General features: G+C 55.5%; 1 protein-coding gene across 2 annotated transcripts in view; it reads right to left on the bottom strand.

Annotated features, from left to right (window-relative positions):
* DENND3 (DENN domain containing 3) overlaps nt 1-2,392 on the bottom strand; it is a 46,194-nt gene extending 43,802 nt beyond the window's left edge. For both annotated transcript variants that reach the window (XM_066379577.1, XM_066379578.1), the window contains exon 1: nt 2,165-2,392. In XM_066379577.1, coding sequence (XP_066235674.1) covers nt 2,165-2,266 — 102 coding nt within the window. In that variant the 5' untranslated portion in view covers nt 2,267-2,392. The remainder of the gene's footprint in view (nt 1-2,164) is intronic.
* Nucleotides 2,393-26,119: the final 23,727 nt, after the last annotated feature.

Here is a 26,119-nt window from a genome sequence, read left to right as displayed (position 1 = left end):
AGCTTAAGAAAAATGAAAAAAAAAAAAAAAAAAAAAAAAACCCAAATGTTAGGACACTGCACCAGCCTAGGAATTAAGCTGGATATTCTCATACCTCTAGGCTCCCCAAAGAGGCATGCCTGAATCACAGAGAAATAGTAAGTATTTTCTAAAAAAGCAAAATTAAAAGTTATTTAAAAGCGTTAGACATTCAAAACAGAACTGCTATTTTTAAAAAAATAATAAAACAAAGCCTTGGCTGGTTGACTCAGCGGTAGAACATCTGCCCAGTGTGTGGATGTCCCAGGTTCGATTCCTGGCCAGGGCACACAGGAGAAGTGCCCATTTGTTTCTTTACCCCTCCTCCTCCCCTTTCTGTCTCTCTGTTGTCTTCTCCTCCCACAGCCATGGCTCCATTGGTTCGAACGCATCAGCCCCAGCCATGAGGGTGGCTCCAAGGAGTCTCCACCTTAGGTGCTAAAAATAGCTTGGTTGCAGAGCATGGCCCAAGATGGGCAGAGCATTGGCCCCAGATGGAGGGTTGCCAGGTGGATCCCAGTTCGATTGCATACAGGAGTCTCTCTGCCTCCCCTCCTCTTACTTGGAAAAAAGAAGAAAAATAAACAAATAAATAAAAACTAAATAAAAGAATATGTTTGGTTCATTTTCACATTAATGTGCATCATACAAGGAGGATCATCCCAGGAAGTGTAACTCTTGTCTTCACACTCTGTTTTTCCTACTCCTTCAACGATATACTTCTCTCCCCGCCCTTTGCCAAACCCCTAACAGGCAGCACAGCACACTGCCCACTCGGCCTGGGAAGATGTCGCCGTCTGGCTGGCTCAGAAGCAGTGCTGCGGACACTCCGTGGACTCCACCTGCTCTCAAAACACGTCTCCCATGGAGGCAACTAACCCCTGTGTGGTAATTGCCCAAGAAGCAAAGAAAGACGCCCAACTGCGGGAACACCACAGCAGAAAACAGACCATTTCCTATTAGAAAAAAAAGAAAAAAGAAGAACAGCCACTTGACAAATTAGAGGTAGGGAGACAACTTAACCAAACCCATAAGGGTCAGAGGAGGCAGATTAAAAAGGGGGCACACACATTTTGGGGGTTCGGGGAGTGAGCATGGGGAGGGAAATGCAGAAAGCATCGCTATTGGCCAAGGAGTAGAGACCAGCAATGCATTTGCAGACATTAAATCTGGTTAATGTTGGCAACTTTTATCTAAACCTTTGGTGGCATCGGCTCCACCAGTCTTAAAATACACCAACTCCCTTCTCTGCCCTTTCATGGACTTGCCCACAGAACTGGCCGGTCAAGTCGGGGAGTCTCTGATACAGGCAGCATCACCTCTAACCAGAGGAAAAAAGACAGAGTCAGGGGCACCCTCGGCAAGAGAAAAACAGCCTTGGACCCGTTCAAAAGACAGCCGGGTTCCAAAACAGAAAAAGTGAGAACACAGAAAAGAAACGAGGAGTGAGAATGTCCACACTGCCGCTTTCCGGGAAAAAGGGACGTGAGTTTTATCGCCTGGGCTGCTCCGTGCAGAGAGGGAGAGAAGGGGGGCGGGGCGCGGCCGGCGGGACAGTCTCGACTGCAAGTGAGAGAAACAGCTAGGTTTCGTCGTAAAACCACTAAATGCGGGCTATTTAAAGGCTCTCACATCTAAAAGAACTCATTATGCTCTGAACAGTGAACGTGTGCAACGAGTTAAATTACTTAATGGTAACAGGCCAGGACTCGGTACAAGAGGCCGCTTGGGTCTCGCCCATCCCGACTTCGCCCTGGTCGGAGTCCTTAAGACCCGCAGCCAGGGAGGTGAAGCGTCCTAGAGAAACGCGGGATGGACGCCAGCGGTCTCCTGCCCGGTCATCTCTGGACCAACTCCAGCGGGTCCCCACCCAGGGGTGCTGGGGGGGGGGGGGCCTAGCGGCAGCCACCCGCGACTCCACCTCTGGGGAGAACACCTGTTGTTCTCGGCACCAGGCAGGCTGGAGGCAGCCGGGCCTGGAAGGGCCTCGGGCGCACGGTCCACACCACGAAGACGGCGCAGGTACAGGGAGGGGGTGCAGGGGGGGGGGAAGGGGTCCTCCAGGCACTGTCTCGGGGTGCTGCTCAGGGTCCTGACGCCGCTCTGCCACCGTCGCCCCGCCTCAGTTTCCCCGCGGGGTCCTTACCGGCTCCAGGCCGCGGAGGCTGTCCCGGGGGGCCCCCAGCAGCGCGCACAGCTCCAACAGCCCGGAGGGCAGCGCTAGATGCTGCGGCGCCGCCTCCGCCATGGCTCCTCCGGGGCCGCGGCCACGGCCAGCTGGGAGCACTGCTCGGGCCGCTCGGGCCTCTCGGCAACGACCCCGCGCCCCTGCAGCGCCGCCGCCCGGCCTCGCGCGCACAACCCGCAACTGGCCGGATCCGCCAAGAGCGCCGTCGGCGGGGCGGGACCTGAGCAAAGACCCGGCCTGCTCGGGGGCGGGGTCTGGAGAGGCCGAGCTGGCCGATTAAAGAGGGGCGGGGCCTGGCTGGCAGGGGCGGACACAGGGCCCGGTGCGGGGATGTCATTTCCGAACCGGACTGGCGGGTCCCGGCGCGTGCGCGCGCGCTTCCCTCTCCCGGCCACCAAAGAAGGAATGGGTGAGGTCCCCAGGTGGTGGGTGACGGCACTCAGTCCCCCCACGCTGAGAGCGAAAGCATCCCGTGTTCTGGCAAGTTCCCGAACTCACCCTGGAGGACGCCAACGAACTAAAGCCGGGGGCAACCATCAGCACCCACCCCACCCCACCCCGCGCCTCCTCCTCCAGGAAGCCCTCCAGTCCTCAGGGCTTGGGAGGAAGCCGGGAGTGGACAGCAGGAAGAGCCGGTGGGAAGCGGGTGGAAAGATCTATTCCTGCTTAGTAATTCTGGGCAGTTAACCCAAGGTTGGCTATGTCCAGTGAGATGTTGAGTAAATTGCAGCAGGAAACGGGTCAAGGTGGGTGCCACGTGAATGGAGCCCTGGGGACACAGGACTGAGGAGGGTCTAAGGCCAGACAGGGCCCTGGTCTGGCCAGCTCCAAGCCTGGCCTGATCTCTGTGGACCGGGGGCCTCCTTAAGCGCCATGCCGGGCCCAGTAAAACAGGGTATCTGCGTACTCAGGGGTCGGCTTTATTGTCTGGTTATTGGACACAACGAGAAAGGGCCAGGGTCCCAGCTGACCTTGGGCAGATCCCGGCTAAACCCCAGGCTAGGCATCTATAAAACTGAAAGGGAAACAATTCCAAAGGAACTGTACGAGTTCTAATGATCTATGATTTTAAAATCGGCAATGCTTAATAATAACTTCAAACATCTGCCATCAGCCCAAGTACAAAAGAGACAATAACTCCATATTCTCCCCGCATTATTCACAACACCCAGTGTGGAAATCACAGGGCCAGAGGGGGTGGGGTGGGCTTGGGTCTGCAGGGGCAGGAGTCCTCCATCTGTTCCGGCTGGTGAGGCCCACAGCCTGACTCACACGTGGGAATCTGTCTTCCCCCTGATATTAAGTCACCCAAGGATCGTGAGTCACCCACCGCTGGTGCTCAGTCAGGCCTGCAGGTGGCCTGGCAGCCATGGCTCTCCACGGTGAGCTGACAAGCAGTTACAGTTACTGAGTTCAAAAGAAGGGCAGATTTTACACGTGCTTCTCTGGCTTTCTCCACGGCGCCCTGTCCTCGTTGTCGGTGGCCTCGTCAGAGGGCAGGGCGCAGTCCCACCTGGAACTGACTCCCCAGGGCTCGGGAGAGAGGCTAGAAGGGACCAGTTAGGGGCCTGAGCATCTCCCCGGTCGGCAGCCGAGCCTGGGGCTTGCAGGGACCTGCTCTGGGCTTCTGTGTGACCGCCAAGCTCCCATCACCCCTAAACCCCGGCTTCCTGTCTGTGTGGGGCGCTGCTGGTGTGGCCAGGATTCAGGAGGGGAACAGCTGGCAGCTGTCACGGTGCGGCCCGGTCAGACTCAAGCAGGAGCCCGTGTCTCTTTTCCCTCTTTTCCTCTGAGCGGTAGAAGGGTTAAAGGTCCAGCTTGGAGTGGACAGTCCAGACCGGCTCCAGCTGGGCGAGGGCTAGCCACTCTGTTTCCAGGCCTCCCTTTCTCATCCTCAATACCAGACGAGCTCCACGGGGCTTCCCACTCCACACTCGGCGCTTTTTAATCTGCACCCAGTGCTCACGCCACTGCAGGAGGGACTTCCAAAGTACCTGCAGAAAGCTTTGCCCTGTCCCTGAGGAAGCGCTCATGGGATATGAGGTAGAAATGGAGGAGTTTTTTATGTCAAATGAACATAAGACAGATTAACAGAAGAAAAACGAGTTTACTTATGTACACAGGGAGGCCCCCTGAGAATATGAGACCCAAGGACAAGTCCGGCGGCTGAGGCATATGAGCCACCCTGAGCTAAGGCGTGGGAGGGGGCTCCGGCGGGGGGGGGGCAGGTCACTCACAGGATGGTGAGCAGAGCAGGGTGGTGATGAGAAGTTTCCCCCCTGCCCTCCAGTTCGATCCTTCAGATAAAAGTTATTCTGGGAACAGCTCTCTCTTGGGCCTGGCCTCCTCCCTACATTCTCTTAGGTAGCTCAGGGAGAGGCACAAGTGTTTCCTGAGTCTGCAGGGTCTCCATTGCCTTCAGCTTGAAATGATCCCCCCGCCCAGAGGCATAGTTGGGGAGGGGGGGTCACGTGTTCTGCTCCCTGCATTACTCACAATACATCCAAGGTGGAACAACCACGGGGTCTCTACAGGGGGCCGGATGAACACCAGCCCGCCCTGTGATGGCGCGTGCCTCCCCCAGCCGCTCAGTGCACGGGGGCACCGCGCCCCTGCCTCTGCCCTACAATGGACATCTGATACGACATGCCATTTTTACATGTACATAAACCTGCCAACCTCACCGGTGTACTGAGGACTTGCTGAGCAACGTGCAAGTGACACGGTCTTATTTCTCCACATAAAAACCTCACTGCAACAGTGACAAAAAGTGGGGGTGCGTGTGCAGAATGTTCAGGGTTCTCTCCAGACTGATGTCCCTTTGTCCCTTGAAGAGGGGGAGAAAAGGGTCTGGCGATGACTTATGTAACAGCACATGGGCTCAAGGCTGCTCGGAGCCCACCTCAGCCTGCCCTGTTCCCTCCACCAGCCTCCTGTACCTGACCGGAGGTGCCAGGTTGAGAACCAGAGGACTGGCCCTGCCCCCCCGAGTGGGGGTGTAATTCTGGGTAACTCATTCCACCTCTCTGAGCCTCAGTTTTCCTTATGTGTCACTCAGGGCGATGCCTACCTCTCAGGGTGCTGGAAAGATGGAATATACCAGTAGAGGTGGAAAAGCCATTGCAGAAAGCTCAGAGGAGAGGGTGTAATTACTATAACAGTGGAGAAACTAGCCACCTCTCATTCCAAGCCTCCGTTTACTCATTTCTGTCGGGGTGTTTATGGCACACTGACTATATATGCCCGGTCCTGTGTTAATAGCTGGAAATACAAAGAATAAAATACAAACATCCACCCCCTCCCAGGGACCCCCAGCCGAGTAAGTGTGTTCTCAGTAGAGGGAAGGAAGAGGAGGCTATTGTGGAATCAGAGAAGTGACCCAGCAGAAGACTCAGGCAACAGGAAGGTCCTCTGAAACCAACCACCAAGGCGGAAGAGGCATCTTCCAGGCAGAAAAACGTCCAGAGGGCACAGCAGGCTAGGCAGAGGGAGCAGCGTGGGGGTGCAGAGGCTCACGAGCAAGCTCTTGGGGGGCCTGGGCTGTGGGAGCAGGTGAGAGAAGTCTCTTCTCTGGCCCCTGGAAGTGCCCACAGCATGGTGGGGGCTCCACGCACACTGGGGAGGGAGACGGCTGGAGAGGGGGCAGGGGTCCATTGGGGAAGGCGCGGGAAACCATGCTCGGGAGGCTGGCGTCGGTCCTGGGGGTTGTGACAGGTGGCTGAGGACTTTGGCCAGGAAAGAGATGGGGTGGGCTTGGTATTGGGAGGAGCTGGCTTAGGCTGCAGTGCAGGGACAGGAGAGCCCGTGAATGCTGCAACCCTCAGGCAGGGGTGCAGGGGGGAGGGGGCCGGGATGGGGAGGCGGGTAAAAGGGGGATTGTGACCCCAGGTTTCTCCTCCCTGCCCCCCAGACAAACTGGCCCACCTGGACAACACTGTGCTCTAGATAGAGGCCCGTCGGCTCCCCGAGGGCAGCGACTGTGGCCGAGGTGTCCCCGGCTCTGTCCCCAGAGCTGGCACAGAGCCAGTTCTCACTTAGGTAGGGAGACCCCACGAGGACCGGGAAGCCTCAGAGAGACAGGTGACCTTGACAGCCTGTGGACAGCTAAGCAAGATGTCCCTCAGGCTGTGCGTGTGTGCGCGTGTGTGCATGTGTGTGCGTGTGCGTGTGCGTGCGCTATTGTGTTTAGGTTCGGGATGCTGTCATCCCTCTCCTCAGGTAGGAAAGGACCGAAGAGTCACAGAGACCAGAGGGCGGTCGGCGGTGGCTGGGCACGGGCCTCAGGTGACAAGCCCCAACCCTCATCCGAGATGGAAATAGTGGTGTGGCAGCAACCCGCACGGTAACCACCTGTGGGGGCAGCCACCTTGACCGATGCCCCTAGCCTGCCCGACGAGCTGTCACCCGGCAGGCAAAAGCTGTTTTCTCTCTCTCTTTTTTAAAGAAAGGTTTTATTTATTGATTTTACCGGAGGGTGGGGGTGGAGCAACTCATAGTTGCTTCATCAAACCTGCAGCCTCAGCATGCCCGGTCGACGCTCTAACCACTGCGCCACCCCAGGTCAGGCTGTTTTCTCCTCTGAAAAGAAAGCAGTTAGAAGAAGTCACATGCTGTGTGTGGTCCATGCTGCCCGCCCAGGTTCCCATGGGGACTGCCGCCCCTGAGCTCGTGGTCAGACTCCTGTGGGATGGTTCCAGGGCGGGCCTGGCCGCTGCGGCCCCCCAGACACCCCAGGCCATCGAAGGCGGGGCCAGGCTTCAACACCACTGGGCTCCGGCTCCCTTTCATCAGCTGCAGGACAGAAGTGAGGGTACTTCCCTCGCCCAAATGAAAGCATTCGGTCTGCTCAACCCTGCCTGTGCGCCTACTATGTGCTCGCCGCTGCTGTGCCTGACAGGTCTGGCGCGTAGTGGGGCTGAATATATGCGCTGAATTGCAATCCGCCCCACATGGACCCGGCCCAGTGCCCACAGGCTAGGTGACCCCTCTCGCGCCCGTGAGTTGCCAGCACCCAGCCGTACGTCTGGCACAGAGTAATAGGCACACAGGAGTGTCTGATGAATAAAAGAACCCAGCTCCACCGGTGCAGTGGGTGCTGCTCCGCAGCTACTGCCCCACCCGAAACTGAGGGAAAGACCACGCCACAGGAAAACACACCCTGTGACACCCCTTAACAAGCTCCAAGCATGGACGAAACACACACAGGAGAAAGCTTTAAGGGGCCTGACCCGTGTTGGTGCAGTGAAAAGAGCATTGAGTTGGGACGCTGAGGTCCCAGGTTCAAAACCCCGAGGTTGTCGGCTTGAGCGTGGGCTTATGCAGCTTGAGCGTGGAATCATCGACATGATCCCGTGGTCGCTGGCTTCAGCAAGGGGTCACTGACTTGCCTGAGCCCTCCCCTCCCTTCCACAGTAAGGGCACGCATGAGAAGCAATCAATGAACAACTTCAGTGATACAACTACAAACTGATGCTTCTCATCTGTCTCCCTTCCCCCACCACCCTCTCTCACCAAAATAAATAAATAAATAAATAGATAAATAAATAAATGAAAGCTATTAAGAAGAGCAAGGGATGATGACCCCAAGTGCAGGACGGGAGGGGTCTCCGTAGCCCTCTGATGCTTCAGCAGGTGGGGCAGGGGCGCCCACGTGACAATTGTTAAACGTGTTCTTTGTGATAGATGAAAACCCTCATGAGAAGAAAGAAAATCCGTGGTCTGGTCTATTTCTGGAACAGTATTGTGTTCACACAATGTGATTGCAGCGGTCTGTTCTGAGGCCCCAACAGGGAGGCCCAGGGGAGTGCCTTACACCCAGCTCTGTCTCCCGTTCTCACTGGCGACCGGATCAGAAACTCCACTGCCCCTCGGAAGGGTCTCGCTGGAAGGAAACCCCGGGAAGGGAGGGGGGAGGGAGGGAGCGGACCGGGGGAGCCCCACGGAACCTGTGGCTCCTGGCAGCTCAAGCCCGCGTCCTGCAGGGCTGGGGCCCCCAAGCAGAGCAGCCAGGCAGTGGTGGGTCTGAGCCTGCACCCTGAGCCTGCACCGGGGGCAGTGGGCTGAGGGGTGGCTGCACGGACCCTTTGCCGGATGAAGAAAGACCGGAAGCTGCGGTCGGCTGCTGCTGTGTGCTGGGCAGAGAGGAAGGAGACAGATATGAGAACTATCTTAACTGGCTGGGAATCAAGACAATTAAAAATAGATAGCTGACAGTAAATGGGTGGGAAAGGGGAAGTCAGGTACCAGCCTGGCTCTCAAGGGCCCCGGAGGGAAGTTCAAGGTCACTCAAGGTTATGTTCCTCTGCAGCTGCTGTCTCCACTGCCCTAGAATGTTCTCTCCCCTCTCCTGCCCAGATCACTGACTCATCTTACATTGGCTCAGATGCCACCTCCTCCAGGAAGCCCTCTCTGCTTTTCCCAGCCAGGCTGGGAAGGCCGGTCCTTGTGCATCCCATCACACCTCTTAGGCCCTCATCACGCCCCCTTTGACCACAAAGGCCACGTGGACAGGTGCCTGTCTTCTTTGCCTGACCTTGGGCCTCCAACCTATTAACTGACCTGATCCTTACTTGTTTCTGCCTCCAGGGCCTCTGTCCAGTTCCATTTCACATGGGTGCTTCCCAGGAGACAGGGTACTGCCCTGCACATGCCCCTCCCCCTCAGTGGAAAGGGCACCAGCATGAGAAGGAAACAGACCCACCACCAACCCAAGCTCCACCGTTCAGCAGCTACAAGGGCCGGTAGGTGGCCATGTGGACCCCAAGAGGCTGGCAAAGGCCGAGGCCCTGCCTCACCCTGCCCTGGACTCTCCCCTCTTTGAGACCCTCTGCAGGCTGCGAGGCCAGGCCGGGGCAGACGGGCAAGGAGCAATGGTGATGGACTCTCCCCTCTTTGAGACCCTCTGCGGGCTGCGAGGCCGGGCTGGGGCAGACGGGCAAGGAGCAATAGTGATGGACTCTCCCCTCTTTGAGACCCTCTGCGGGCTGCGAGGCCGGGCTGGGGCAGACGGGCAAGGAGCAATAGTGATGGACTCTCCCCTCTTTGAGACCCTCTGCGGGCTGCGAGGCCGGGCCAGGGCAGACGGGCAAGGGACAATGGTGATGGCAGTGACTCAGACCGCTCCTCTCATGGGCTCTTGGAGGTATACACGGACACGAACCTTCTCATGTCGGGCCCTCCACACTCACACCCACGGGCACAATGTGGTCAGTGTGGGACGCAGATGGACACCTGGGCTGCTCTGATTCTCCACGTGTGGCCAGAGCCTTCCCAGGCTGGTCTTGGCACCATATGGGCCCAGCCCCACCGAACCCCACCAGCCCCTGAGATTAGTTCTGTCAAATGACCCAGAGGGCCTGCTGGGCAGTCAGCCAGCCAGTGGGTTTGTTGAAAACTGCACAGGCTTGGGGCCCCAGACGCTCTACCACCTGAAGTTTTTTAAGTGGTTCTAAAATTTGCTCAGTAGTTAACAGTAACCCCCCCCCCACACACACACACACACACACACACTACGCTGGAATGTTCTCCTTAGAAGGGATTTTGAACCTCTGCTTGGCCAAAATCCCATCAACTCTAACTCACTGGGGGAGGGGGGGGGGGTGGAGAAAGATCAAAAGTGCTTCCTTGAATTCATTCCCACAGCACTTAGTAAAACTTCAGCTGGGGTGGGCGTTCTCGCACATGGCAGAGGTTGGCGGAGATGCCAGGGTAGGCTGGTGGCCTCCCTGTCTCCCTGCTGCCCAGGGCAGGGGCTCCAGCGGGTCCTGAAAGAAGCATCAAGAGAGGAGGCTTGGGGAGCAGAGGGGCTCAGGGCCCCCCAGAGATCCCCCCGGGGCCAGACTAGAACACTGCCTTCCCACCGACGCACATGCCCAGACAGAAGGATGTATCCTCCAGGGGCTCTCCCAGGCCCCGAAGAAGTCAGCCCTGTCCACACCCACCCACGAGGAAGGGTCCCGCCTCAGGGCCCGGCAGGAATGGAGGGCTGGAGGCAACCGGGCAGTTCTGGCCCCAACCACAGACACCTCTGGGTCCTCTGGGCCGGCTCAGGTCAGAGCAGCAGCCAGCCTCTCCCGACCTGTCCTGTCCTGTCTCCGCCCCTGTTTGCCTCCAAGCACAAGCCTGGCTGACCCCAGGGTCAAGGCGGGGCAGAGGCCTGGAGGCCCAGCTGCTGCCCGCCCCGCTGCTCCTGCTCCAGCTGACCACTGACAGAGCCGCTGCCACCGCTGCCAGGTGTGTGCACGTGTGTGTCCACGTGCCTGCATGTGTGTCCGTGCCCGTGAGCACGTGTGTGTCTGGGTGGGGGGAGGACATCCAGGGGCCATCCGGGGGAGTGAGGGTGGTCCCTGGGATCTGAGTCACCCCCGCGTCCCCATTCAGCCTTGACCCTCTGAGACGTTCTGTTCAAAGGCCCTGGAGCCCTTCCAAGAGCCACGGAAGGAGGGCGGCTCCCACTTCCCCACTTCCCCGTGCATCTAGGAATGGCCCAAGCCAGGGCGGGGCCACAGCCTGAGCAGAGTCCTGTCCCACACCGGAGAACTGGGGACAGGGACATCGGCCTCAGACTGGTCTGGTCGAATGATCCAGAGGACCTGCTGGGCACTCAGCTAAGACTGGTTTTGAGTTTGTTGAAAAACTGCAGACTTGGGGCCCCGGATGTTTCAGTACCTGAAATAGCAGCCAGGCAGGGCCAGTGGGCTCACAGCTGCGGTCTCGGTTACGGGAGCTTCTTACCGGCCCCCTGGGGGCCAGACATGGGAGGAACAGGAGGGCCCTGCACACCAGCTCCGCCAGCTCCGCCGGCCACCGCCCCAGGAGGGCTGCCCCCTGCGGGTGGGCGGGGCAGGTCCTTCTGCTCGCCCTTCACTGTCTTTCACTCGCCCCCACTCTCCCCAGGATAAGGGTCACAGGAACCTACAATGGCCTTGCAGTTGTCTCCACAAAATCAGCCCCGGCCTTCACCTCTGGCCGTCCCTCACTGACCCTCCTTCCTTCTCTGCTCCTTTCCTGCCTGTAAGAGTGAGACGGCACTCCATCACCAGATGTGCAGGCTTTATTAGAGGAGAAAGACCTACCGGGGCACTCCTCCAGGAGAAGTGCCCCAGTTACAGACTAGGGGCGAGTTATATAGTGTTTGGGAGAGCCTGAGGGGATACTGAGGCAAAAGTCCTGGTGTGTCTGGAATGCTCCTCCTTGGGGGGCTTCGAGCATGTGGGTGTTGAATCAAAAGTCCTGGTATGTCCGGAGCCCCTCCTTGGGGCGGCTTGTCAGCTTTTGGAATTCCTCTGTCTCGGGGGGCGATAGTCCAGTAAGGGTGAGGTCTGACAGATAAGCGGAACATCAAGAGGGCAGTTTGGAATACACATATCTATCATTTCTCAACTCTGTGGTTACATATAAAAGAAAGGCAGTTATTAATTTTATAATATATGGTAAGGGGTGATGAGGAGAAAGAGGAGAAAAAATTGGAAAATTATTGCTTCTTCTGTAGAGAACTCGAGAAGGGAACCTTGCCAAGCCAAGTTCCTCATCCAGTTAAGGAGGTCGTCAATTTCCATGCTGTGAGGTCTGAACCAGGCGATATCTCCGAAAACCTGAGTGAGGAAGTAAAAAAAATTTGCGAGGTAATAATTGTTAGTTGCTTGCTGTGAGTGCCGAGTGGACAGGGTGACATGGTGATACATGGTCTCCTGGATGAGCCTCATGAGACGTGCTGGTTGGTTCCTCTCAAATGAGAGGACATGTGGAGATTTTAGGAGACAGGGAACCTGTTGGTGTAAGTTTTTAGAAGGACTGAATATGTGTGGTTAAAGAGGAAAAGGGTTTGGAGAACATTCAGGAGGGAACTTCTCGGGCTGAGGGGCGGCTTCTTCCTGCTGTCATCCCTACCTATCTGATATTTCCCTCGTGAAGTTCTCCTTGGGGTATTGGGGAATAGGAGTGTAGGAGCATTTGATTGTAGGTAATCCTGGAGACTTCTTTCATCCAGGCCTGTAGGAATTTGATTTTAAAAAGAGGCAAGTATTTGGAGATTAGAAATGCAGAGATAAGGAAGATTGTATAGCAGGGGTGAAAGTTTTTCCATGGTAAAGTTAGAGATATTTTTTCCTGGCAGCCCTGGAGAGAGGAGTTAGCTTGAGCTAAAAGAAATGTTTCATGTCCGTTTGTAGGCTCTTCTTCAGCCAAGAAGACCCAGCGATCTTGTCCCCTTACTATGTGAAGGGTAAAAAGACTGAGAAGCGTTAAGAGGTGAATGCTATTCATTCTCCTAGTTCTTCAGGGATACGGGAGAGCTTTAGGGTTAGGGGACCTGTAGGGGTTGAAAGATAGGATTTAGGAGGTTTGATGATATAGGGTTTCAGATTTTTCTGTTTCGCGAGGGCAGGTTTCAGGGTTGGTGTGTAGGGTTAGGTAGATTTTTCCAATTTTCTGATTGGCGAAGGTCTGCATGTGGTTCTGTAAGAAACTAGTAAACAAACGTAAGAGGCAGGGTTCAAAAGTTAGAAAAATAAATAGGAGAGTGAGTGGACCAATGAAAGGCAATTGTCAAGATACCCAGGTTGTGCAAAACCACTGACTCCATGTTTACAAATTCCCTAGGCTTGAGAGAGAGAGAGAGAGAGAGAGAGAGAGAGGGAGTAGGAATAAGACAGGGCAGTGTGGCTAGTCCCCCTGTCCCTAGATCTACTTTTTTTTTTGTATTTATTTATTTTTTATTTATTCATTTTTAGAGAGGAGAGGGAGAGACAGAGAGAGAGAGAGGAAAGATAGAGAGAGAGAAGGGGGGGAGGAGCTGGAAGCATCAACTCCCATATGTGCCTTGACCAGGCAAGCCCAGGGTTTCGAACTGGTGACCTCAGCATTTCCAGGTCGACGCTTTATCCACTGCACCACCACAGGTCAGGCTAGATCTACTTTTATAGAAATTTTTTAAGCAACAAGAAATTACCTGTATAGCTCGTTTGGTCCTTAGATAGATGGATAGTATATTAGGAACTGGAAGAGGCTCATGGGGTGGGATTAGGTTTATATTTGGGGTGAGACAGATTAGGGTACATGTTTCTGTACAATTAGTAAGGAGACACATATAGGTGTTGGTCCCACACAAGTAGAAAGCCCCTTGATTGGGTGAGGCAGGCTGAGAGGTGAAAAGAGAATAGAAGGACAAGGGGTCGGTTTTGTTTCTCTGTTTCTGAGCTCTAGATGGTCAGGGTGGAGGAAAGAGTCATCCCAATAAGTGGGGAGAGTAGAGGACTGTTAGCTAGGGTGACTAATTAAACATTCTTTGAAAACCAGTTTTCTGACTGTACTAATTTTTTTTCTTAGTACAAACCTATAACCTGCACAAACCTTCCACAATTTACATAAACCTTCAGCTTTCATGTACTTTCTTATCCAGAAATAACTGGCCTTCATAACAACTTGCTTTTCCTTTTTCTTTCAAAAGTATTTCCATACCTTATACCTTCTATTATCAAAACCATACAATTCTTTTCTAGTCAGAACTCTTGAATTAAGTTGACTTTCTTTTTATCCTAGTTTCCCTTTTCCCAAAGCCTGACTAAAAGAGTCCTTAGTTATTTCATATATTTGCCATACGTAGACCAACCAGCTTCAGGTTTGTGGTTGGAGTAAGGCATGCCATTTTTCTATTTTAGCAGCAGTGGAAGTTGTCAGGATCACGGTGTGTGGACCTGTCCATGTGAAAGTCAGTCCTTGGGTGACGTAATGCTGGAAGTGCCTCTTGGACAGTCTTTGAACAGTTTTGCTGAGTAACCTATAAATCCTGCAAGTACTTAGGGAAAGGGTGTTACATTTCTACACTTTGCAGTTAGAGTTTAAGTCCTAGTGACCACTGCTTCTAGCTGGAATTAGCAGCAGGTCCCAGCCTACAATAGGCATGGGGCATTGAGATAAGAGGAATAAAGGCATTGAGATAAGACGAATAAAGGAGATACTATACATTAATTCTTTTTTTTTTTTTTTTTGTATTTTTCTGAAGCTGGAAACGGGGAGAGACAGTCAGACAGACTCCCGCATGCACCCAACCGGGATCCACCCAGCACGCCCACCAGGGGCGACGCTCTGCCCCTCAGGGGCATCGCTCCGCTGTGACCAGAGCCACTCTAGCGCCTGAGGCAGAGGCCAAGGAGCCATCCCCAGCGCCAGGGCCATCCTTGCTCCAATGGAGCCCCGGCTGCAGGAGGGGAAGAGAGAGACAGAGAGGAAGGAGGGGGGGTGGAGAAGCAAATGGGCACTTCTCCTATGTGCCCTGGCCGGGAATCGAACCCGGGTCCCCTGCACGCCAGGCCGACGCTCTACCGCTGAGCCAACCGGCCAGGGCCAAGATACTATACATTAAATAAAGTAACAAAATTAGATTGTCAATACCCACAGCAGAGATCTTTGAGGGATAAATAAAACTTAAATATTCAAGCGAGGCATAGTAGACGGCCCTGTTTTTACAAGAAATTAGATTAGAAATTAGATTAGATTATCTGCTATTTGGAAGAAATACCTTAGGCTCGTGAACGATGTCCTTGGGCCTTCAGTGGCAATTCCCAGCATGCTGGGCAAGGTCAGGTCACAGGTAGCTGGAGCAGGGCTAGAAGAGACTGAACCCTCCCTCCATGGAGCAAGGGGGCAGCTCACCTTCTCATGTCCCTCTTTCCACAGCAGAGGTGTGTCCCTTGATGGGGCTGGGAAGCCTGGCAGGTTTCAGTTCAATGACCTGTCTTTCCACTCTTGAAGTAGGGTGCTGATGGAATGCTATGAAGCCCCTTAGGGTGCTGGAGCCAAAAGCTGGTATTTCCTGACTTCTTTTGGGCCTTATTTTCCTTTTCTGTTACTTCCTTGGTCATTATAGACCTTAAAAGCCATGCTCAGAAGATCCCACTGAGGGGCTTGACTAAGAGCAAAATTGGGAATTTAGTGTTTAAAGAAGCCTATTAGACCGAGGAAAGAAAAGATTTGATCTGTGGTGGTAGGTGGTTGGAGACTGTGGAGGGTCTGAGTTAGATCTAGGGCAGGGGTCCCCAAACTACGGCCCGCGGGCCACATGCGGCCCCCTGAGGTCATTTATCCGGCCCCCGCTGCACTTCTGGAAGGGGCACCTCTTTCATTGGTGGTCAGTGAGAGGAGCATAGTTCCCATTGAAATACTGGTCAGTTTGTTGATTTAAATTTACTTGTTCCTTATTTTAAATATTGTATTTGTTCCCGTTTTGTTTTTTTACTTTAAAATAAGATATGTGCAGTGTGCGTAGGAATTTGTTCATAGTTTTTTTTTATAGTCCGGCCCTCCAATGGTCTGAGGGACAGTGAACTGGCCCCCTGTGTAAAAAGTTTGGGGACCCCTGATCTAGGGTGAGACTTCAGGTGGTGGGGGTTAAGGCGATGCCTTAGATAGACTAGGGCTAGGGACTGAGAATAAAGTTGAGCCTTAGCAGAGAGGACACGATATCACTTCATAGAGAGGAAGTTAAGAAGGGTGGCAGTGTGTCTCCTTGAGGCAGGCGGGGGGGGGGGGGGGGCTGCAGAGGAGTAGATCATCTATATATTGTAAGAGAGTACTAGTTTTGAGATTGCATGCTGTTAAATCCTGAGCTAGTGCCTGCCGAAAAAGGTGTGGGCTGTTTCTGATCCCCTGGGGTAAGACAATCCATGTAAGTTGCTGGGCCGCATAAGTGTCTGGGTAAAGGCAAACAGAAAGTAAGAGTCAGGGAGGAATGGTAAAGAAGGTATTCTTGAGGTCTAGGATCCTGAAGTGAGTGGTGTTTGAGAGAATGCGTGACAGTAACTTATAGAGATTAGGGACTACTGGATGGAGGGGAATTACTGCCTCATTGATTAGGTATAAGGCTTGTACAAGGCGATAAGCCCCTGAAGGTTTTCGAACAGGAAGGATGGGGGTATTGCAGGGAGAGTCCATGGGGATGAATAAACCTGGTTTAAGAGGTGGGTAATTATTGGTTTAAGGCCTTAGAAACAGACACAGTTACACATTAAACAAAGACTTCACATATTATGAATTAAGAAATTTAAATGAGCGTGCTTTACTTGTTTCAATTAAAATTATACTAGAGATATTTTCTGACAAAAAAAGAGACAAGACGGATTACTTACATAGCTTAATATAATTCTGCTTTTTAAGTTTTTCGAGACGGCAGGGAGTTGCCAGCATAGAGGGGAGGAAGAGAAAAAGCAGACAGATGGACAGTGTGAGCAGCTGGATGGAAAGAAGGAGGGTCAGAATCTGCAGAAGGAGGAGGAGGAGATTAAAGTATTGGTATGGCACCACATGGTCAGAGGAGTCAAAAGGATTTAGAGCTCTGAGGAGAGTGGAGAGGGCGAGGAGGAAAGAGGCACAGTCCTAGTTTGTAAGGAAGGAGGAGGGGTCGGAGAGGAGACAGAACTGCAGTTTGTAAGGAGGGAAGAGAGGTCAGAGATGAGACAGGCACCGCAGCCAGAGCCACAGCTTCTAAGGAGGGGGGAGGGGATGAAGAACACAGTGGAGAAGGGAGAGGCCCCCGGCCAGCAGGGGAGGAGAAAGAGAGACTGGTGAATGAGAAAACAGGATTTAGTGAAGGGAAGGGCTTTCTGGAGGGAAGAGACTCCAGCAAAAAAGATTTGCTGAGGGAGTAGAGAGGGGTCCCGAGAGAGGGGTGCCCCCGGGGGTCAGGCAGGAGAAGGAGAGAGTTGGGAGTCCTCAGAGAAGGAAAGATTAGGAGCAGAGGTTTTAGGTGAGGTTTCTTTGGCCAAAAACGGCCTGCGTGTAGAACAGAAGGCACAGAAATTAAGGACAGGAGAGAAGGGAGAAGAAAGCCTGCACGTAAGGAATTTCTGATGCCCTCCCCGTCCGGTGGCAAAATTGTCAAGATCTCTTAGGATATTGTAATTGAATGTCCCGTTTTCAGGCCAATGGGAGTCATTGTCTAGTGACTGTACAATGTCACAACTCTAGTCTGTACTGAGGCCATGCCGTGTTACAGAAGAAGATTAATTTCTTTGGTTTGAGGTCTGAGAGACTGAGTTTGGTGAGGTTTTTTTTATGAGACATCCTAGAGGGGTCTGGTCGAAAGGCTTAGACTCTGAAGAGCCCATAGTGGAGACAGGTGAGCAAGAGGGGGTGTCCCCGCCTTTTGTCACTGTCCCAAGAGGAGAGAATCTCCATGTGGGGGAGTCGTCCCTGATAGAGGCCGTCACCACCTGTCAGGGAGCTCTGAGGACGAGAAGTCCGAGAGGGTGGAGAGGTTTGGCTAGGCACCTAGTCTTCCGTGCAGTCCACTGAGACTGAAAGTGAAACCCCTCAAAACGTGAGGCGTGTCAGAGAAAACCATCCGACCAGGAAGGGATGTTTTTAGAGAGAAATTTGGAGGCCAACCGGGGAAGGAGAAGGGAGAAACTCCTTACCTTTCTGGTCCAGCAGGGCTTCAGGACAGGGTTAGACTGCCAGCCAATCGACCCTGTCCCGGGTTTCGGCACCAGATGTAAGAATGAGACGGCACTCCATCACCAGATGTGCAGGCTTTATTAGAGGAGAAAGACCTGCCAGGGCACTCCTCCAGGAGAAGTGCACCAGTTACAGACTAGGGGCGAGTTATATAGTGTTTGGGAGAGCCTGAGGGGATACTGAGGCAAAAGTCCTGGTATGTCCAGAACGCTCCTCCTTGGGGGGCTTCGAGCATGTGGGTGTTGAATCAAAAGTCCTGGTATGTCCGGAGCCCCTCCTTGGGGCGGCTTGTCAGCTTTTTGGAATTCCTCTGTCTCGGGGGCCATAGTCCAGTAAGGGTGAGGTCTGACAGATAAGCGGAACATCAAGAGGGCAGTTTGGAATACACATATCTATCACTGCCCATGTGCCCCGATGGACGGGCCATTCCTGGTTCTGACCTGGACCTCGTCATTGAACCCTGGGTCAGCATCATCAGCCCAGGCCCATGGACAGCAGAGCTAGCACCTGCAGGCTGGGGCCAGCCTTGTGTGTCTCCAGGGCCCCCTCTGCCTCATGCTGTCCCCACCCTGGCACCAGATCGGGGACCAGTGAGGCTGGCAGCCAACCCAGCCTCCCACAGTGACATCCTGGGCCCGTGGAGGTCTCCCCGTGCAGACTCAGAACCTCAAGCCTAGACGCATCCCCTCCGTCCAGACTCTCCCCCACGGAGTGCCCACGTCGCTGACTGCACATTTATTCCCCACTGGGCTGACCCAGCCAGACCCCGGGGCTCAGCCTGCAGTCTCAGCCCTGCACTCCGGACCCGGCGGGCCACCCCCCGCTGACCATCCTCAGTGTCTGTGTCAGCCCAGGTCCCCCGAGAAGCAAACATCGGACAGGATCAGACAGAACGGGAAAGAAACGTATCAAGGACGCCTGGGGAAGGAGCTGGGGACCCCCCACCCCAAGATTCATGTCTCCCAGAGTCTCAGAATGTGGCCTTATTATTTGGAAATAATGTCTTTGAAGATATTTGTTGAGCCGAGGCCATGAGGGATTAGGATGGGCCCTAATTACAACGATTCCTCCTGAGAGGAGAAGCCACGTGAGGGTGGGTGGGGCACACGTCCCAGGTCAGCAGGGGTGGTCGTGGTCGCAGAAGCTGGGAGAGGCGGGAGGACTCTCCCCGGGAGCCTGCGAGGGTCACGGTCCTGCACACACCTTGCTAGTGGACTTGCTCCATCAGCGGGCCCGGGGCTGAGACGGGGGCTCAGCAAGCGTCCACGCTCAGCAGTGTGGCCGCCATGCGTGCGTGCATGTGTGAGTGAGTGAGCAAACCACTGTATGAACTAGTCCTGTTATTGCTGCATAAACTGCAGTGGGAACAATTGATTCATTCAGCAGCTGCTGGGACCCCTCAGGCCAGGCCTGGACACGGAGACAGCACGAGGCCCCAGGGACAGAGGTGACGGGGGGGGGGGGCCCAGAGCACTGAGTAGGTCCAGGTGAGGGGGCCCCTCTCAGCCGGGTGCCGAGTGCAGCTGCAGGTGAGAGAGGTGCCCCCTGGCTCTCCTCGGTCACCTCCTGTCCCTCACGCATCACTGGGTCTGCCCCGAGAGATGGTGACCCCGTCAGGACGCGGGAACCACGCACAGCCCTCTGGGCTCCGCCTGTGAGCAAGTGGGGGGACCCCGCCGATGTCCTGTACTCCCCATCATTCCTCTGCGGGGCGCTGTTCATCGGGTCCCCGCAGGCCCGATGACAGGGAGGACAGGCTGCCCTCAAACAGGCCCAGGGTGTCCACTCACGCCTGCAGCTCTCCCTGGGTCTCCTTCATGGGCCCTTGGCACCGGGTCATTCAGTCCTGCGCTGCCCAATGCGTGCAACCAGCCACACGTGTTGGCTCCGGATGGATTTCAAGTACTTAGCATGGGTGGGGGTGGGGGGAATGTAACAGTCTTGTTGCTAACTGTGCATTGATCACACGTCTAAGTATTTTCCCCCGTTTCTTTCCGCTTATTTAATGTGGCCATGTAAAGCCAGGAGGCACGGCCAGGGCCACTATCACAGCAGCCCGGCCCATGCAGGTTCGCATTGGATTCGGACAGTCGGTAAAGAAACAGTGGAGCCAAAAGCTGATGGGCCATAGCCTTTAATCCTACCTTGCACCCGGCGGGCAAGTAAAAATACACACTGGGCTCCAAAACCCAGTCACACTCAGTGCTCACAAAGCCACTGACTTATCCGAGTTTCCTAGAATCAAAGGTTTCTAGCTCACCAGACTTCTTCTCCTCAGTTCCCCATCTCCTCCCTTATCCCAGATACAAACTCTACACAAACTGGCATCTCACTCAGCACTCCGCCATCTTGGCTGCTTCTCCTGGCCTCCTCCACGTGGCCTCCTTCTGCTCTCTGCTCTGCTCTCTCCTCTAATGATAACCTCAGGAACCAAGCGCCAAGTCCCGTTCTGCCTCCATTTTATAGTGTAGAAATCCAAACCCTTAATCCAATATACAAAATAGGGAAGTCTCTAATACAAAGTCACCTCTCTGAGGCATGATTGGATTGTACCACCCCACATCAAGACGGGTGGGAAAGGCTTAATCCCAAAACCAAGCCCCAGGCTACAAGGATTCTCAATACACATTAATATCACCTGGGTGATGGCCTCCACATGGGCGGCGTCATCTTTAACAAAGTGAGCATAATACATTTTTATCTGCCCAACAGGCCACTAAGGCTACTGGGAGGTGGCATTGTGCTTCTACCGCACAGTGCTGGTCCTGAGAAGGAGAGCTGGCAGAGGAATTCGTGGATGCCCTACACTGACGTTAACTGAGCACCTACTACATGTTGGGGATGCAGGATGAGGCAGCCAGGCTCCGGACTCCAGGACATGCTCCAAGGGGGGGGGCACAGGCCTCAGACCCGGGTCCGGGGGGGGGCACACAGGCCTCAGACCCAGGTCTGGGGGGGGGGGGACACACAGGCCTCAGACCCAGGTCCAGGAGGGGGGACACAGGCCTCAGACCCGGGTCCAGGAGGGGGGACACAGGCCTCAGACCCGGGTCCGAGGGGGGGGACACAGGCCTCAGACCCGGGTCCAGGAGGGGGGGCACAAGCCTCAGACCCGGGTCCGAGGGGGGGGACACAGGTCTCAGACCCGGGTCTGGGGGGGGACACAGGCCTCAGACCCAGGTCAGGGGGGGGCACAGGCCTCAGACCCAGGTCAGGGGGGGGCACAGACCTCAGACCCAGGTCAGGGGGGGGCACAGGCCTCAGACCTGGGTCCGGGGGGTGGGACACAGGCCTCAGACCCGGGTCCGGTGGGGGTAGGACACAGGCCTCAGACCCGGTCTGGGGGGGGGGACACAGGCCTCAGACCGGGTCCAGGGGCTGCTCCAGGGCTTGTCCCCGAGTGTGGTGGCTGGCTCAGCATGGTGTTGGCCTCTCCTTCCCGGAGACCGCGACCGGAGGCTCCACCCCGGATGCTCCTTCTCCCTGCCTGAGTGACCGTCTCGTGTCACTGCACAGGGACAGCCGTCCCCAGGGTGGCCGAGGGGTACACCAAGCTGGGGTGGGTGACACACCCACACCGTGCTGGCACCCAGCAGCCTCTGGGGTCAGGGACCCCAACCGCATGCCCCCTAACGGAATGGCGGAGGATGCAGAGAACGACAGTGGTTTAGGATGTATGGTGGGGTTTTCCTTACAATCGTGTGGGAGCTATTCTCATTAAACCCCCTTAGGCCTTCACTTATTCATTTAGAAAGAGGAGAGAGAGAGAACAGTGTGCGGGGGTGGGGGTGTTGAGGGGGAGGCATCAACTTGCGGTAGTTGCTTCTCGTATGGGCCTTGACCGGGCAAGCCCGGGGTTTTGAACCGACGACCTCAGCACCCCAGATCAACGGTCTATCCACTGTGCCCCCGCCGGCCAGGCGTGTCGACCCTATCTTCACGAACCCCAATTTAAAGACACAGAGAGGAAAGTCTAAGTCAGTCCCCGATTCTGCTTCTCCCCTGACCTACAGCCATTTCTTTAGACGAATGGTCATTCCAGGTGGACAGGCTGCCCTCGAGGAGGCCCAGTGCATCTCACTCACGCCTGCAGCTCTCCCCGGGGCCCCTCCACCCCCAAGCTGCTCAGGAAGGCTGTGCCCTCCCCTCACCGTGGTGACAGCGTTTGGTGAGAGACATGAGCTCTGGGGTGGAGGGTTCCCAAAAGCTCTTCCTTCTGGTGCCGTGTTTTGCTGACTTATCAGGAAAGCTGAGCGCCTGCTCTGGGGGTTAATTAAGCACACGCTTCCTCCTCATGTGATGGACCTCACATATGCTCCAGAGAAACATAGAAAAGAAATACGCTGGGAAGCCATTGCTTCTTCACAACTTGCAAAACTTAGCTGTTTTTTTTTTTTAAAAAAAATACTGGCATTTGAAAAGATATTTGCAGAATGACAGTTATCTATGGGCTTTATCTGTTCTCTAATCCTCACCACACTTCGTGACATAAGAACCAGCATCACATTTTACAACGGAGAAAATCGGGGTCTGGGGCTGGCCAGTGTCATCCGGCTGGTGATAACGGCAGCGGTCAGCCGGGCGGCCATTCTGTCCAGGGACCGGTGGCCACGCTTGTCCCTTTGGACCCACGCGCTCCCGGGCCGCACTCCAGTTAGGCCTGCCTCACAGGACTCGGGCTGGCAGGGGGCCTGCGGCGGGCCTGGACGTGGGAGTCCAGTCCACGTGTCCCCGGATCCCAAGAGGCCTGGAGAGCCGTCCAAGTGCAGCGGAATTAAGCGCTGATCCTCGGTGACCGAAACCTGGTCCCCACCACTCGCCACAGCCTCAGCTCAGAGCATCTTTGTTACCCTGGCCTTCCAGCAGGTAGGTCCCCCCACCGGCCTCCTGTCCATGGCTACTGGTGGCCACCCTCTGTGCCCTCCCTGCCTGGCACCCATGTCCCCTGCCTGGCCTGGTAGAGCACCTTTTCTCCCAGCTGAGGCTTTGGCCTGTCCTCCTGAGCTGGCCCTGTGGTCACTGACAGCCAGCCAGGCCTCCTAGTGGCAGTGTCCTCGGGGGACGTGCTGGCAGAGGGGCAGCCCTCACTGCAGACACTGTCCCTCACTGCAGGCCAAGCTGAGCAGAGGGGTGGGGAGGTGGGGTGGCCCTGAGCCCTGTGACCCCCACCACTCCTCCACGCTGGCTCTGTAATGGGGGTGCTGAGTATATTCGGAATTAGCCAGCTGGACTCGGAGATGAGCCTTATTTTGTCGGCAACATCCAAGCCCTCACAGTCAGGAGCCTTCTGTCCTCGTCAGGGAGGTAGCCTTGGCCACGGGATGTCACAGAGCGCCTTCCCCAGCCTGTGACCTGGTGTCTACGGCCTCGGCAGCCACGGTGAACACCACGTGTGTTCTGTCGTCACGGCCGCTCCCTGGTGGGGGGAACGTGATGGAGGCCTAGAGCTCTGGCTCGTTGCTCCTGGGACACTCTTCTGAGGATGTCGGGGTGGCCGAAGGTGGACGACATGTGGACCTTCCTTTTCTTTGTGCCGGTCATGCCTTTCAGTTCTGCCTTCTTGGCCTTCGAAACCCTGCTTTCGCTTTGGGAGGAGGGCAGGGGCCTCCTTCTGTGCTTTCCGCACCATCTTCGTGTAAAGGGGGTCAGTTAAAACCTCTATTTTTATCTTTTTAAATAGTTAGATAACAGGTTTTTAATATTGGATTGATGTTTAAAGGCACTAAGACATCTTATCAACCATAATATTATCTATTTTTCAAAACCTCTTTTAGAGGAGTGTATATAAAACGCTATTGGTCTCCTGGCCCATAGCCACTTCCCCCTTTTTCCTATTAACAGACCCCTTATATCACCGGGGGTGACAGTGTGCCCCGCGAGAAAAATGACACTGCCCTGCCTTCCTTGAGAACAGGAGTGAGTGAGGAGCCATTGGGGGAGGGCTTCTGGGACAGTTCTTCTGTGCCACCTTCTTCCTCCTTCCTGTTCCCCGGAGCTGGGAAGCAGTGGCTGGATTCCTAGCAGCCATTTTGTACCATAAGGTGTTAAGGAGGGCAGAGCAGAGAGGTGGAGGGCAGCTGGTTGCCTGCGAAGCTCTACACCAAACCTGGGCTGCGTAGTTCCAGATTTTTCTAACATGAGAAAGAAACGTGTGTTTATCTTGCTTACGTCACTTATTTGAGGCTTTCTGACGTACGTTGCCCATTCTCACCCTAACGGCTGCAGAGGTATAAGCTCTCCCCTCGTTTTTTTTTTGTTGTTGTTTTGTTTTGTTTTTGTATTTTTCTGAAGTTGGAAACGGGGAGGCAGTCAGACAGACTCCCGCATGCGCCCACCAGGGGGCGATGCTCTGCCCATCTGGGGCGTCGCTCTGTAGCTGCCAGAGCCATTCTAGCGCCTGAGGCAGAGGCCACAGAGCCATCCTCAGCGCCCGGGCCAACTTTGCTCCAATGGAGCCTTGGCTGCGGGAGGGGAAGAGAGAGACAGAGAGGAAGGAGAGGGGGAGGGGTGGAGAAGCAGATGGGCGCTTCTCCTGTGTGTCCTGGCCGGGAATCGAACCCAGGACTCCTGCACACCAGGCCGAAGCTCTACCACTGAGCCAACTGGCCAGGGCCCTCCCCCCCCCCCCCCCCCCCCCCCCCCCGTTTTATAGAAATGACATTGGGCCCGTCTCCAAGCTGGGGATTTTCCCATCTGTTACCTCAGCCGTCCTCACAGCTGAGAAGGAAACTGAGGTCAGAGAGGGGAAATGGAGGTAGACACCCAAGGCAGCACCGAAGCTGCCCTAACCTGGTGTCTTCCTCCCTCAGCCCGATGTCCCAGGGAGAAGACACTCCCCAGTGGGAGTGCGGGCATGTGCACCAGCACAGCGGGGACAGCTGGGGGCACGTGGAGTTTTCTCACTCCCTAGAGCCACAGTATTGAGGACTTCTCTGTCCTCGTGGTGGCCAGTCCTCTGCTCAGGAGTCATGTAAACCCGCTGTGACACAGTTCCCTCACCTGTATGTAAAATAGAGGTGGGGTGGGGACCGCTCCCCGTCGCTCTCACCTCGGGGATTCGGGCACTGCTCGCTCTGGGAGCTCTCATCTGTTCCGTTTGTTTTTAACCCTCTCTCCGTTTGTTTTAACCCCAACAAAGGGGCGATCCCAGAAGAGCTACCTGAAACCCTGTGCAGGCTGCCGGCTCAAGAACCTTCTGGATCAGGCAGGAGCCCGGGGAGGGGGGGGGTGCAAAAGAGGAAGCTGCCTTCTGTTTATCACCGCCTGGTGACTTCACGCTTCCTTGCTTTGTGCAGAACCCGCAGAAAGGCGGCCCGCCCTTCCCCGCCCCTCCCGCCCGGGGTGGGGGTGGGGGTGCAGCAGCTGCTCCCGGAGCGCATGCGCCGCCCTGGCGGCTCCCCAGAAACAGGCGAAAGGAGAGTGTTGAGACTAGAGGGCCGCCATCCCCGCCCTCCCGCCGTCTGGGGTCCCAGCATTAGAGGCAAACAAACAAACAAAAAAAACCCCCAAAAACATGGGTCTAAATTTTTCAGGAAATAAACAAAACAAAACCCTGGAAGTGTCTCTAGAGGACTTGTCCTCGCAGACAGAGGACAGGTGGGGTGTGAGCAGGGCGTCCGGGGTCCCAGACAAGGCAGCTCGGCCCTCCAGAGCTTGGAGAAAGGACCAGGCCCCCAGGGGCCCCCACGGAGTCTGCCCTGGAAGCAGCCGCGCCCGCAGCTTCATTGCAGGGAATAAAATGAACAGGGCGGAATGCACGGTCACCCCAGGAGGAAACTCAGGTTCCGCGCATACCGTTTTTATCATCTCGCCGTAGAAAAAAGTCCCTCTCAAGTGCAGGTCAGGGGAGACCAGTTTGGCGAACTGGGAATATTGCTGGGCGCGGATGCATCAGGGAACAGCGCAGAACGTCAGATCCCGGTGAGGACAGAGCCCGCGGAGGAGGACAGAGCCCGCGGAGGAGGACAGGACGCAGGGACAGGCCTGGGCCCCGCTGGGGGGGATCACACTTGGCTAAAGGGACTGCGGTGCTGGTTGACCCTGCCGCTCACAGCTGCCCTGCAGGGCACATGACCCAGCGCCCTGGCACTTTTGAGGGTTCACAGGGGCCCAGCCCGCCCTCCTCCCTGCAGGAGGCCCCTGCAAGTGTGTGCTTTTGGGTGAGTGGGACCCCACGACCTCAGGCAGCTGCGTGTGCTGCTGGAGAATTCCAGGGGCGCCTTGCAGCTCTCCTGGTCTCAGGCCCACCAGCAGTCCATTGCATCCTTTCTCACCTCTTACCTAGCCCTGGACACTGGACATGCAGGTCTGGTCCGTGGAAGGGCCTGGCCTCCTCACCGCCCAGGCTGAGCCCGGGCACAAAGGTGGGTGGGCGGGCAATGGAACTCACCCATCGGGGTAGATCCTGGTAGACTGAGACCAGAGGGACCAGAGCCCCCTGTGAAGCTGAAGACCCGGTTTCAC

This window comes from Saccopteryx leptura, chromosome 3, assembly GCF_036850995.1.
Source record: "Saccopteryx leptura isolate mSacLep1 chromosome 3, mSacLep1_pri_phased_curated, whole genome shotgun sequence".
In the NCBI taxonomy this organism is placed as follows: domain Eukaryota; kingdom Metazoa; phylum Chordata; class Mammalia; order Chiroptera; family Emballonuridae; genus Saccopteryx; species Saccopteryx leptura.
Note: the sequence above shows the minus strand (reverse complement) of the source record. Positions and strands in the feature narration are given on the sequence as shown.